Source organism: Chanos chanos, chromosome 7 (assembly GCF_902362185.1).
Source record: "Chanos chanos chromosome 7, fChaCha1.1, whole genome shotgun sequence".
Classification (NCBI taxonomy): domain Eukaryota; kingdom Metazoa; phylum Chordata; class Actinopteri; order Gonorynchiformes; family Chanidae; genus Chanos; species Chanos chanos.
The window spans coordinates 8,438,595-8,451,271 of record NC_044501.1 but is presented as its reverse complement, the minus strand read 5'-3'; the positions used below and the strand labels follow the sequence as shown (position 1 = coordinate 8,451,271).

The 12,677-nt window shown below is 42.7% G+C and overlaps 1 protein-coding gene across 1 annotated transcript in view; it reads left to right on the top strand.

Moving 5' to 3' along the window:
- Nucleotides 1–1,178: 1,178 nt before the first annotated feature.
- The window catches only part of sorcs3a (sortilin related VPS10 domain containing receptor 3a), a 146,878-nt gene continuing 135,379 nt past the window's right edge, over nucleotides 1,179–12,677 (top strand). The window contains exon 1 of the mRNA XM_030778929.1: nucleotides 1,179–1,883. Within this exon, the coding sequence (XP_030634789.1) occupies nucleotides 1,179–1,883 (705 nt within the window). The remainder of the gene's footprint in view (nucleotides 1,884–12,677) is intronic.

Here is a 12,677-nt window from a genome sequence, read left to right as displayed (position 1 = left end):
ACTGCGTTAAAAAAAAAAAATCTATTCCTCCACTAATTCGAATGGGCATGTACATCACATGTTTAAGCCGCCTCAGAGTAATCAATATCACCCGTTCCTTCTGCTCCGTAAAGAGACACCGTGAGGGTATAAGCGCGTGAAGACCGATTCCTGATTGTTTAGATGACCTTTGCTACTTGATTATAATTATTGTCATTTATTTTTTATTTATTTATTTATTGGTATTTTTTTAACTGGCACAATGCTGCAGCCCACTTTGGCTAAATGAGATGACTCATATGAATCTAATTGCCATACATGCATTAAATTGATTAAGGTTTGACACTGAAACTAAACCGCAAAGATAGCCATCCCCATGTAAATGAGCAGAGTACTGTACACATGCATGAAAATCATCAATTTTTTTTTTAACTCCGTGCCTCCATGGATATCAGGGTTGCTGGTTTAAAACGACAGTATTACTATAATCATTACTATATTGTTCTTTTAAACAATTTCCCTTCCGTCTATTTTCTCAATATTTTTTGAAGAAATGTTAAAATAACGCCAGCTTGTTTCCTTTACTGTCATATGCAATGACCAGTTTTAGTGATAAATATTTGATTGACCGTCAGTTGAGTATAGCCACGTACTATAAAAAGCCATTTAAACCGTGGACATTTAGCCATAGGGAGGGCAAGAGTTTGTGCAAAAAGCGAAAATACTCAACATAAGCTACATCATGAGCGTCGCATCGCATATCTGTGCTGGCTTCCACATTACAGAAACCCGATAAACAAATTTATTTGTTCTGCTCCTGGACAGGAAAATGGTCCATGTGAATTGACATTAACGGACGATAATGAAATTAAAGCTCACTGTGCACGCTACAACCTGATGACATATTAAGAAGTGTCCGAACTGTGCTGTTGTACCATCAAAACCAACCAGGCAGTCGCATCTCTCTCTCTCTCTCTCTCTCTCTCTTTCCGGGCGCAGTAGCTTGGCTGCGATTCAGCTCCTCCCCTACGTGGTGGCTCACTTGATCAGATCCCCGAACGTGAACAGTTTAGCTGAAGAGCACTTTTCTAAAAGCCCAGGCGAGAAGGACCGCGGCAAACACCTCATCACTTCGGGGGAGTTGCTCGCTCGTTTTAAAAGGGTTGCGAGGGCAGCCGTTCCTCAATTCTACGTCCACGATGGAGTTCGGTTTGGGCTTTTGCCCTGGTTCGTACTTAGCTCTGTGCACCTGGCTCGTATTATCCTCTCATCTTTTACTAAATGGCAAGGCGGAGATAAGTTGCTCAACATGCCCGTTGCCAATGTATCTGAACGCGGAGAATGTACAACTGGATAAACGCCTTGACCCGACAGGGGCGAGGAATCCTTTGAATGGTACCTCTGTGGATCCCGACCAAGCTGGAGTTCTTAACAAAAATAGTGGAGTAGCCGATGGACGACTGGCAGACGGTGTTGCCAAGGATGTGCCGAAATTCGGGAAGGATACGAACGCGGATGGAGTAAACTCGAAAGTGTTACCAAAGGGCACACTTCTGCCAAGTTTAACGGAAGAATTTCTATCTGACGACTCGAACCGGGAAGAGCTCGAATTTGGAAAAACGTTGCACAGAGCAAAGCGAAGCGAACCAGAATCTTCCGAATTTACCGAGAGCGCACGGAACAGTGGCGTCCGTCTCAGCGGCGAACCCTCGGATGAGCGAAAGACATCTGGGATGTCGCTGGATGGACAGGGACTGAGGTCCGAAATCCGCTATATCAGGGATGATGGTAAAGTGTCAAATTCCAGGCAAGAGGAACCCAGGCTGGTCAGCTCCACTTTCGCCTTGGCGGGAGACTCTGCTCATACCCACGCCGTCGTTTACTGGACCGGCCGAAACAGCAGTGTAAGTGCGCTGCTTTACTCTATAACACATTGTTTTGTCGTTGTTGCCTGTATCTTATTACGAGCTAAAAGTCTTTGTGTACCACTTTAATAGAACATGATACATAAAAAATGTATGCGGTCTGTGCTGTGGCCTCTCGCTGTAACAGGTGAATTCTGTGAGAAAGCTCTGTCATTTATACTGGTGCAGCGCGCTTGGACAGTGTCAGTGAATTCCTTCAGGGACCGTTTAAGACGCTTCTCTCCGTTTTTCTTTGAAAACACAATAGTCCTCACTAAGCGCATTGTTTACGCAAGAGTCTATCCCACGTTGCGCTTCACTTTGAGGAGCCGATCCAAGCAAAATAAACATTACCGAAACAGCAGCGAAACCTAGTGATAAGATAATTTGTCTAATGGATTATATTCATTAAAGAGGTTGATTTTTTATTGCTTTGTTGAATAGACAAGCCTGGAATGCAGTGAGTTACACTGGAGAATTGATTGGAGATATTGCATTCAATTTAATTGATTAGAAAAGACTGTAAATATCTTTGAGGGGGCATTATTTTGGCAACTCCGCTTTGCGTAATGATTTTCCGTTAAAATGATTTGCCTGGGTTGAAACCTGGTTTGGTCGCTTACATCTGTTGGCTGCATTACAGTATATGCATATAAATGCAGTTGGGTGCGAAACAAGCAGGTCTGCCTGAAATGAGGGTGTGAGCCGGAGCGTTTTGTTCTGTAGGTAATGTACGAGATTTTACACTGCGTTCTACTGACACTGCTTTGTTGGCCCCAAACACACACACGCGCGCACACGGAGGGGGGGAGCGAGCAAGCGAGCTAGTTATAGTGAACAACTGCCCCTAAATAACTAACCTCCAGACAGCTGTAACAGTGTATAGTTGGGTAGGCGCCCAGAGGTGGTGTGCAGCCTCAGAGGGTATTACCCTTGGAAAAGAACGACCCACAGAAACCTCAACTTGCCGTATAAGGGATTTACAGGCGACAATTTAGGAGCTTGTTAAAGAATCAAATAAAGGTGACGGATTTTGTCAATTAAATGGACTGAAACCCTTTGTGTCTGTATATGTTTTAAGTAAATCTTGCCATGCTCCAAGTGTGTGGGGAGGGCAGGGGGAAACTCAAGGAATGCTGGATAAACGTATAGCAAACAATTAGTATTAGGTCAACTCAAAAAGGGGCGTGGTTAAATGTAATGAGTGATAAAACCACTTTAGACCAGGGATCTCTGTCTTTTTTAAATGTATTTTTCAATACGTAGCATGACTCATGGCACATCTAGTGGACTTATATAAATCATTTTTAAGGGTTTTAGCATCAAAATGATGTTGCTGTTGTGTCATACTAGGTAGTAAGTGTTTAGTCTAGTAGTTAGCTAGCCATAGAGTTTCAGCAGCTGTTTGTCAAAGAAAGTGGCCTTCACACCATTAATTATGATAACACAGTTAGGCCTAATACATAAGATCAGCTCCTTTTTGATTTTGCTAACTACATCATGTTACGGAAAATATTGGAAAACACGAGTATGTTGATTCGTTTCATTTCGCTGAAAACATGGTTTGGTGTTCATTTTTCTTTTCCTTTTTTTTTTCCCCCCCTTCGTTTGAATGGTGGAGTGAGGTAACCGAAAACTGGCACGGCGCTATCTTGCACCTAAATAGCAACCCGCGAGTAATTAGCGGGAGCAACGGGGTGCAAATATAGCTACCTTCTTTTTACTGCCCACTGTGCGGAAAGCTGCTTTAGCTTACATATCTGGCAGAGCCGTAATCGTCCAGCGCCGGCTACGTCAGTGCATTTCCACACCGTTAATGACAGCACGACACACCCACCATTCTGACTAGTGAACAGAGATATGACGTTCATCATTGTAGTAGGTTTCGTACTAGGTCTTGTGACCAATATAGACTTAACGGTGATGTATTGAACGTGGGAGTGTTGGGGAGAAAAAAATAGCATCATGAAAGCGTGTCCATATTAGTCATAATAAAGACAATTATGCCCATGGCCATGGACAACCAAAAGGCCCTGAGTTCTGTATTGTGATGTATTTTCATTTCTTTCTTTTTATCTGCCTGGGTTTGTATCTCAGTTTCACTTGCAGAGGCTGCTTCACCTGGGTAAATATCACTGTCTGTTTATTTGAGAAGTGACTCAAACCTACAGTATACATTGGTGCAGCTTCACTCCGCCGAATTATACCCAGTGTTCTTAGCTCCCAATGTATACTCCCTCGCATATCTGGTTTCGCTTTCCTGTTTTCTCGTGTGGGGAATCTTAAAAGGAAAACTCCCCATGTTCACTGGTTGTCAGCAGAGATTGAATCACGCTTTATGAACTTGTTTTGTAACAGACAGTGATGGCTGCAGCAGTTTTGGGAGGGTTATTGTCTGCTCTTGGCCCGCATTGGATCCTCCTGCTCCGTAAATCTTTAATAATTATCTTGAAGACTGAGGCATCCATTTTGAAAGATTTCTCCCTAACTACAGTGTGCCTACTCAAGCATGTTTTTTTTTTCCCCCCTTCTACTATTCTGCCTCTGTGCTTTATCTTCATTGGAGCTTGGCCCTGATTTTTCTATGAGATGAGTTAAAAGCTCAAGGACATACTGATCTGCGCCTTTTTCTCTGTCTGTCTCTCTCTCTCTCTCTCTCTCTCTCTCTCAAAACCATCGAGGCTTAAGTTAAGGAGCAGGTTGTTGTGTTGTACGAGGGGTTTTGGATTGGTCTAGGGGATGCTCTACTGGAACGGTGCCCTGAAATGTTTCGTTGTGCCCTGAGCCCTACGTGACATTCAGGGAATCGGGCCTGCATCCGTTTGTTTGCTTTTGTTCCTTTTCAGATGCTCTCTTCTGTTCTGTTCTGTTTTCTTCTCTTCTCTTCTCTTTTCTTCTCTTCTCTCCTTGTCCCTGTATGGAATATTACAGTTTAAGTCTCTGGAGTAAAGTCAGATATGAATCTTGGCAGTTTATGAGCAATATTTCGGGGCTCAATCATTCTGACAGCTCTGAAACGACAGCTATTACCATATTTCCTGTTTACGGATATAAACGTCAAACACAAGTCTCTTACGAAGAAAAGTGCCCAGCTCCTTTAGCTTTGCACCGAGGCCCGAACATGAAACGATGAAACAGTGCACCTTGTAATAAACATCTCTGCATGTTTGATTAGTGAGGGGAGTCGAAAATTGATCAATGGTGTTTCTGCGTTTTTGATGTTTCCTTATGAAGCACATGGCTTTGCATGCTTTGAAGTGACACTTCCAATGAGAAAATCAGAAATCCCTATTAGCATATGATGTGCCGCTACGCTCGAGCAGAAACAGAATGTGAGTCACTTCACAGGAGTAGGTCACTGTTCTCTGGCCTGTGATCATCAGCTTCAGGGTTTGGCTTTTTTTTTTTTCTTTTTTTTTTTTCTCTCTCTTTTTTTTTTTTTTGACTTTGAAACTTCGAGATTGTCGGAAATTTCCAACAGCAGATTATTTGCATGGAAACAATCTCAATCGCAGACAGGTACTCAATATATATTTCCCCAAGAAAATAAAACAGCCCCCCGCCCCCCCCAGGCTTACTGGGAAGGATTTATTCAATTTTCTGAACGTGGTGTTTGGGTGAAGCTATTGAAGCATCAAAAGCATTTAATCATCATCAAGTGTATTGACTTTCACATCATTTTTAGACGCGGTCTTCAGACGGCTGTGACTCAGGACCGTGCTAAGGTAATCACTTTTTAATGCACTGCAAGTTGGAGTTGGAGTAATGAAAGTTGTTTAGGGGCACACAGATGGCGAGATGGTGACTGGCTGCAAGCACGGGACGAAGCATGCAAAAAAATTCCTCAACCTCCCACGCAGGGGGTTGCACAATGCCTGACAATACAGGGAATTATACATGAAAAACAGGGGAGAAAATCTGTGCCTGCCCCCCCCCCCCCCATCCCCAAGTGGATAAACCTTTCCGAGCCAACAAACAAGAACTCAACCACAGTCAACGTTCTCAAATGATCAAATCAGAACAGAACCACTTCACAGGCTTTTCATTCATTCATTCATTCATTCATTCATTCATTCACTTTCTAAACCGCTTATCCTAATTAGGGCCGCGAGGGGTGCTGGAGCCTATCCCAGCGCTCACTGGGCGAAAGGCGGGGGAACACCCTGGAGAGATCGCCAGTCCATTGCAGGACTTCACAAGCTTATTCGAGTCAACCCGTCAGTCTCAGTTGTGACGCCAAGAAAACTTGCTGAGATGATGGAGGTTAAGAATATCAATCATTGACCTGCCCTCTCTCTCTCTCTTTCTCTCTCTCTGTGTGCCTTCATTTGCATGATTTCTCATTCTCATACAAACCCCACTGATGACAACACTCTTGGCACAAACAAACATGCAGACATCCACTTCAGACACAATGAGATTTAAAACCCACCGGGAAAGTCTTCACGCTGTCGCCGTCGACTCTCCAGTTCTCCGTAGTAATTTAAAGATGCTAATGGATTTTAAAGACCTTTTTTTTTTCTTTTCTCAGTGTAGCTACCACGCTAACTGCTGAAGGAGAAGCAACGGGATGTCTTTAATAATTTACTCCACCAGAAGACCAAACACCCCCAACCCCCCCCCCCCCCCCCCCCCCCCCCCCCCCACCCCACCCCGGCCCTCCCCGCCCCTCCCTAATTAGTGTTTACAAATTTGTTTCCTGAGCCCTTATTCTCTTCGGTGGTGGTGCTGTTTTGGTGGCAAGGTGCCACGCTTCTTGTCGGTGAATTTATCTCCGGTTGCCGTGGGAGCCGGGCTCTTGGCTGGGCCTTCCCAGATTAGCAGAAGTTTGCTGATGGTATATCTCTCCGCTTATTGTGCTTGGATCACCGCAAATGTTTAATCATTCATTTGTTCATGCATACATGCTATGTGACACGGAAACGGGTGTTAAGGATCCGAACGCGTGGAGGTAGACGAAGAGACGAGAAAAGACGCCAGGCCCCAGGAGAGAAACACGAACAAAAAAACGACCTATGCGTTCCAAACGACCAACCAGACGAAAAATGTTTTCTTTTCATTCTTGTTCCAATTTAGTCCATTTAAAAAAAAAAAAAAAAAAAGATTTTCAGCTGCAGCCTACATCCTACCTTCACGTTTTAACAGTTCTTCCGTCCTTCGTGTGGATTGCAACCATTTAACAACGAGTACTGTTTTGTGAGATGAAGGGTTTCTGAAGAGTCGATATTCAACAATCCCACTGTCTCATTACCTCTATTGTGGTGGCCAGTGCTACTGCAGAGGATGATGGGAGTATCCGAGATGGGAACACTCAAGGGTAATCACACGCTTGGGCACCGATCCCACTCCTGTTACAAGGGTGTCGACAAATCGCTCAGTCCCCTGTGTTAATTACATTGATATAACGGAGTGTCAAATGTGATTTTGTTTCATCTCCGTTGCGTTAAATACTCTCTTCCCGTGGGAATCTCTCTCTCTCTCTCTTTCTCTCTCTAACTCTCTTTCTCTCTCTCTCTTTCACTCCCTCTCTCTCTCCCCCCACTCTTTCCATTAATGCTATGGCATAATGTGATACTTGGAATTCTCACTCCTTATGGAAGACTCTGTCGCAAAGTGCTGTGAGACAGATTGACTTAAAACCTGCTATAACGTTTTAAGGCAAAAGCACTACAGAAATGTTAAAAGTGAACAAACAAATCATCATCTACTCCCACTTTGGGGCCAATGTCGTCTGATATCGCGCGATCGTGAAAGGCTAGCTTAGCATTTGCCAATATCATTCATTTTCAAGCACGCTAGGAAAACTCTGTATTTTCTCTCACGGGCAGCTTCAAATAAACGAAAACCTTGCGGTTGGATTTTTTTTTTTTTTGTGCGTACCATGGCGCTTTAGCATGTTCTTTGCAGCAGAAGAGGTTCACTCTGACCTGGAATGTGCGCTCTCAGTGGGAAAGCAGGCTACCTTCGGAGTTTTTTTTTTTTCCTCTGGACTCAATCACGCATTAACCAGGGAACAGAGCTAATGAATAAGACATGCTGACAGAGAGAACAAGACCACACTTGCACTCAGCTCCAGACAGGCGGATATGTAATTCTGGCGAGAGAGGACTATTCTTGACGTGGAACCAAGTTGACGTGTGACACTCCAAGACCAGCGGTTAATTAGCGCTTTGTCAAATACAAAACAGTCCAGCAGCTTCTCCACCAAAAGCGGCCTATGGCCGCCATAAAAGGAAAAAAAAATCGTAAAAATATATAAATAAATATTAAAATCCATCTCTGGAACATTCACTTTTTCGTCATTTCCCATACATGTAAATTTCTTTTCTTCTCAGTAATGCCTGCTTTTTTATTGTTATTATAAATGCACTTGTTACCAAAGATGTTGAAGCACGTTTTGTTTTGTTTCGACGCGGCTGGTTATGATGTGGTCTTTCTCTGATGAGAAGGGGCCTAACTTTAGGCTCTGCTTTCCTCTTTTCTCACTGTTTGCGGGGTTTGTCGGCAAAGTCGTCCAGAGATAACAACTCCATGAAAACAAGCTTTGAATAAACGATATTTGAACTAAAGCGTTTCTGGGCAGGTCCAATATTCATTTCGTCTCAATCAAAAGAAAATGGATAAAAGACATTTTTATATTTTTGGATATTTAATTCTTTATTTTTCACTGCGTTGTTGTTGTTGTTGTTGTTGATCTTCTCTTTAATATTTAATGTGTTAAGAGATTCAATAAGAGGTGTAAAGAAGGCAGGGTGGAAGTGTAATTGCAGGATGCCAGTTGATGCTGAGGTATTTTTCACTCTCTCTCTGTGTGTGTGTGTGTGAGTGTGTGTCTGTGTGGATATGGATGAATTTTTAAAGCCCAGTGTCTTTTAAAAAAAGACTGCTGGTTTGAGAGAGTGAGGGGGAACTGGGGCATGTCATGGTTTTTTCATTGTAGCAAACCAGTGCAAAATGCCACAGTGAAGTACGTTTTAACCTGTGTCCTGTGTTTACTACAAGAGGTTATGCACTGGACTATTTTAGACACACACAAGCACACACACACACACACACACACACACACACACACACACACACACAGTTGTTGTGACTGAGATTCACTCAAACATTCACCGGTAAAGATAATGATGTTTCTGTGTTTCTGTCGGATCCTATACATCAGCGACTTCCTGCTGAGAGTTCTGCAGTGCCTGATCTCAGACGGTGACCTCTAACCTTTGTTTGGACAAACAAGTTATCAAGCTAGCTTCCATGACATAGTGGACAGCACTATTTGGAACTTGCTACCACCTGTCTGATTGAGCAAAGGACAAAACAGACAAAACAGAACATATCATACTGCAATAACCCGTACGTAATACCATGCACGTATAACCTGTAAGATAGTACCATTTACAGCCTTTTGAAGGACGATTTTATATGCATGTATATAAAGACAGCTCTCCGCTTTAGATTCTTCTAGTTCTCAGATTGAATATTCCTGTGTAGCTATCTGCTGGAGGAGTGGTCCTTGTGTCTGGATTTACCACCTTTAACATATAGTGGATGAACCCCCCCCCCCCCCCCCCCCCCCCCCCCCCCCCCCGGTAAAAACATCGAGAATCATTTTTTTGCACTCGAGCACAGAGAACTCCGTTAAACAGCCTTGGATGTTCTTCAATTATCCCTCTAGTGATTAGTATGGTAGACTTTTCTTCGGTGAGTTGACTTACTCATTTAAACACACTGTTGAACGGGACCTACATCTAAGGGGAGATCATTAAGTCCCATTAGCAGAACTGTGGGATGTACCAGGATAAAGATACGTGTTAAAACTATTTAAAACCTCGTTTAATAGACCTGACTGTGAAAAGGCTGCTAAGCGTTCATTAGTTCTCCAGATGCTTCTGTATGTCCAGTGTTGGAACCAGAAGGAGCTCGAGATGCCATGGATGCTTCCTCTGTCAGTAGGCCGTCCACCTCCGCTGGTATGGAGTGGATTTCGGGTCTTAATCGAGTGGGCGTAATAAACAAGTAGTTCCAGAACCTTCCCTGTGTGGTTATTACCTGTCTCACATAGCTCAATGAGCCCGAGGGGAAATTGCATTCAAGGCTATTACCTCTTCGTTTCTGTTTGAATCTGGAAGTTTCCAGTCTTAGCACAGACAGCCAGAGCTCTGTGCATGCAGAACTGTACAAAGCAAGAGAGAGAGAGAGCGAGAGAGAGAGAGAGCAAGAGTGAGACAGAAGAAACTCCACAGATGAGAGCCAGACACAGAGAAAACTCCACAGAATGAACCAACGAAAGAAAAAAGAGGGTACAGATGGAGGAAAGGAGCGATACGGAAAGAGAGAGAGAGAGAATTCGGAGCAGTTTTGGATTCCGATTTGCGAAAAAGGATGGCATTTTCAGCTGTTCTCGGGCCAAGAACAGCTGTGTGTGTTGTATTAGCATGTGTATTGGATTAATCCGAACAATTAACTTAGCTACTGCGGAGTAGCACCGTGATTATTACCTATTCTGGCGTTGCCATGGTGACCCTGACAGTGTTTTGGCAAAGGACGACCGAAAAATGAAAGTACCGAGAGCGGCGGAACGGAGAGAGTGTTCACAGATGATGTTCCTTTTTTTTTTCGCCCCTACCCCACAACCCCCAAGCCTCAAGAATATCACCAGCATAAGCATTCAAAACCCCAAACAATCCTGACTGGTCTAGTGAGACAGAAAGACAATAGCATATAATGATGAAGAGACAAATGAAACATACACACTCACACACACATGGAGAGGGAGAGGGAGAGAGAGAGAGAGAGAGAGAGAGAGAGAGAGAGAGAGAGAGAGAGAGAGAGAAATGCTCTCAAGCAGTGAGTGCTGATGTCAGTGATGTCAGCATCTCTTGTCTTTGACTCGTATCGGGGTCTCATTCTTTGACAACACTAAATCTATAATCTTCTATTTAACCTGCTGTTCCCTTCACTTACGCTCCGAAATGCTTTTATTACTCTCAGGGTTACAGAAAAGCACCTCTCGCTCTCTCTCTCTCTCTCTCTCCCCAGTCAAATTAACACAAACTCAGGTGTTTTTGAGTGTGTGTGTGTGTGTGTGTGTGTTTGAAGGCTGGCTTCAGTGGCTTGGTTCTCAGATGGTATGGTTGTGAGATGGACACAGCAGTTTCTGGCCGGCAGCAGAGCTGAACACAGCACTCACGGTGGAAGTGCTTGTCTAGGTGACTTATTCCCAGGTTAGATAGCACACTTTCCCTCTGACGTCTGCATTCTCAGGAAAAAAAACTCAGACCACTTGTGCTGAACACTTACTGTAAATAGATGTTTTTTTTTTTTTTCCCTTAGCCTCATAAAATGACATCAGGTGTTTTTTTCCTTTTGAAAGCCAAGAAAAGTGCACCGTGGAATGGAGGCAGACTCAATTATCTCAACTCAATCTCTTTTGTCTCGAGTTATTAAAATAGTGTTGAAACCCAGCCTGAAATTCAGTGTGTGTTATCAGTCAATTAATAACATCTCAGGAAAAAAAAAGCCCCCCCAAAAAAACAACGTAAAAATAGGAAGATGAGATGCAGAGTATTCAAAGGAAATCATGAAAACCCAGCAGGTCCGCAGCATAAGCCAAACTTCTGTACTTCAAAAAAACTGAGAAGAACAAAAAACTTCTGAAATCTTTGATAATTCAAGAACTGCGCTGTAAGCCTAAAGAAAAAAAAAAAAAAGTTTGGAAAACCTTTGAATCAAAACCGAAGCCCTCCAAAAAAAAAAGAAAAAAAGAAAAAAAAATGAAATAACAAAAAAATTCAAATATTTCAAAGAAGAGCCCTCTTAAAAGTTATACTTCATTGAAAATTATTTTAGTCAAATAGGTAATGGGCTGATTTAAATCTTTTTTTTTTTTTTTTTTTTGAAATTTTAGACTGTAGAGCCCACAATGTTTTATATGAACCCACCACCGTGGATTCTCTATCTGCTTTGTGTTTCCTGCAACCGCCGCTTCACATTCCGCTAATCAAGGATTGGACAGAATTTCTTTGAACTCTGAATGTGATTGGACGCCGTCGGACCCAAACATCTCACGTTCTCCTTTTATTTAACCGGGAAGAAAATAACCCGGAATGACGGAACGTTCTGTAACAGACACAGAGATTATGATATAAAGCATAAAACACAAATGTACCTTTTTGCCCAGAGTCAAGAAGCGAGATTCATTACCTTCGGGGGGGGGGGGTTAATCTCATTCACAATCTGTTTTATTAGAAATATCTGCCCAATCAATAAGAGGAATAATGGATTTTAAATGAGACTGTGATTTGTGGAGTAGAGGAGGTATTTTTCAGGTATTTATTAAGGCACAATCGCTCAACAACTCATCTACCCATTGACTATAGAATCAAGGTCAGCTTTTGAATTTGTTTCGCACGCATTCGAAAGTGGGAGCGGCAGTGTTGTCTGAGAGTTTCTTTTGTTGTCTTTAAATATTCGTGGGTTTTTTTTTTGGCTGTGTGCTTCAGCTAAGAATAAATCTGTAATTTATTTATTTATTTATTTTTACTCGTTATACCCGTATAGAAGTCACTGACGGTGAGTGAATAAACAAAATTTTTAATCAGATTCTGAGCGAGTACACTGAATGTTCAAGAGGATTATTTTAGCGGTACCTTGATACGTGTGTTCAGTTGCTTTATATCTTGAGAGTGACGTAGCTTTACTCAGATTCACTCGGAAGACACTGAGCATACGGATTGTAGACAGAGAGAGAAAAGGACAGACATGACTCAGACCATACTGTGGACGTTAACTGTA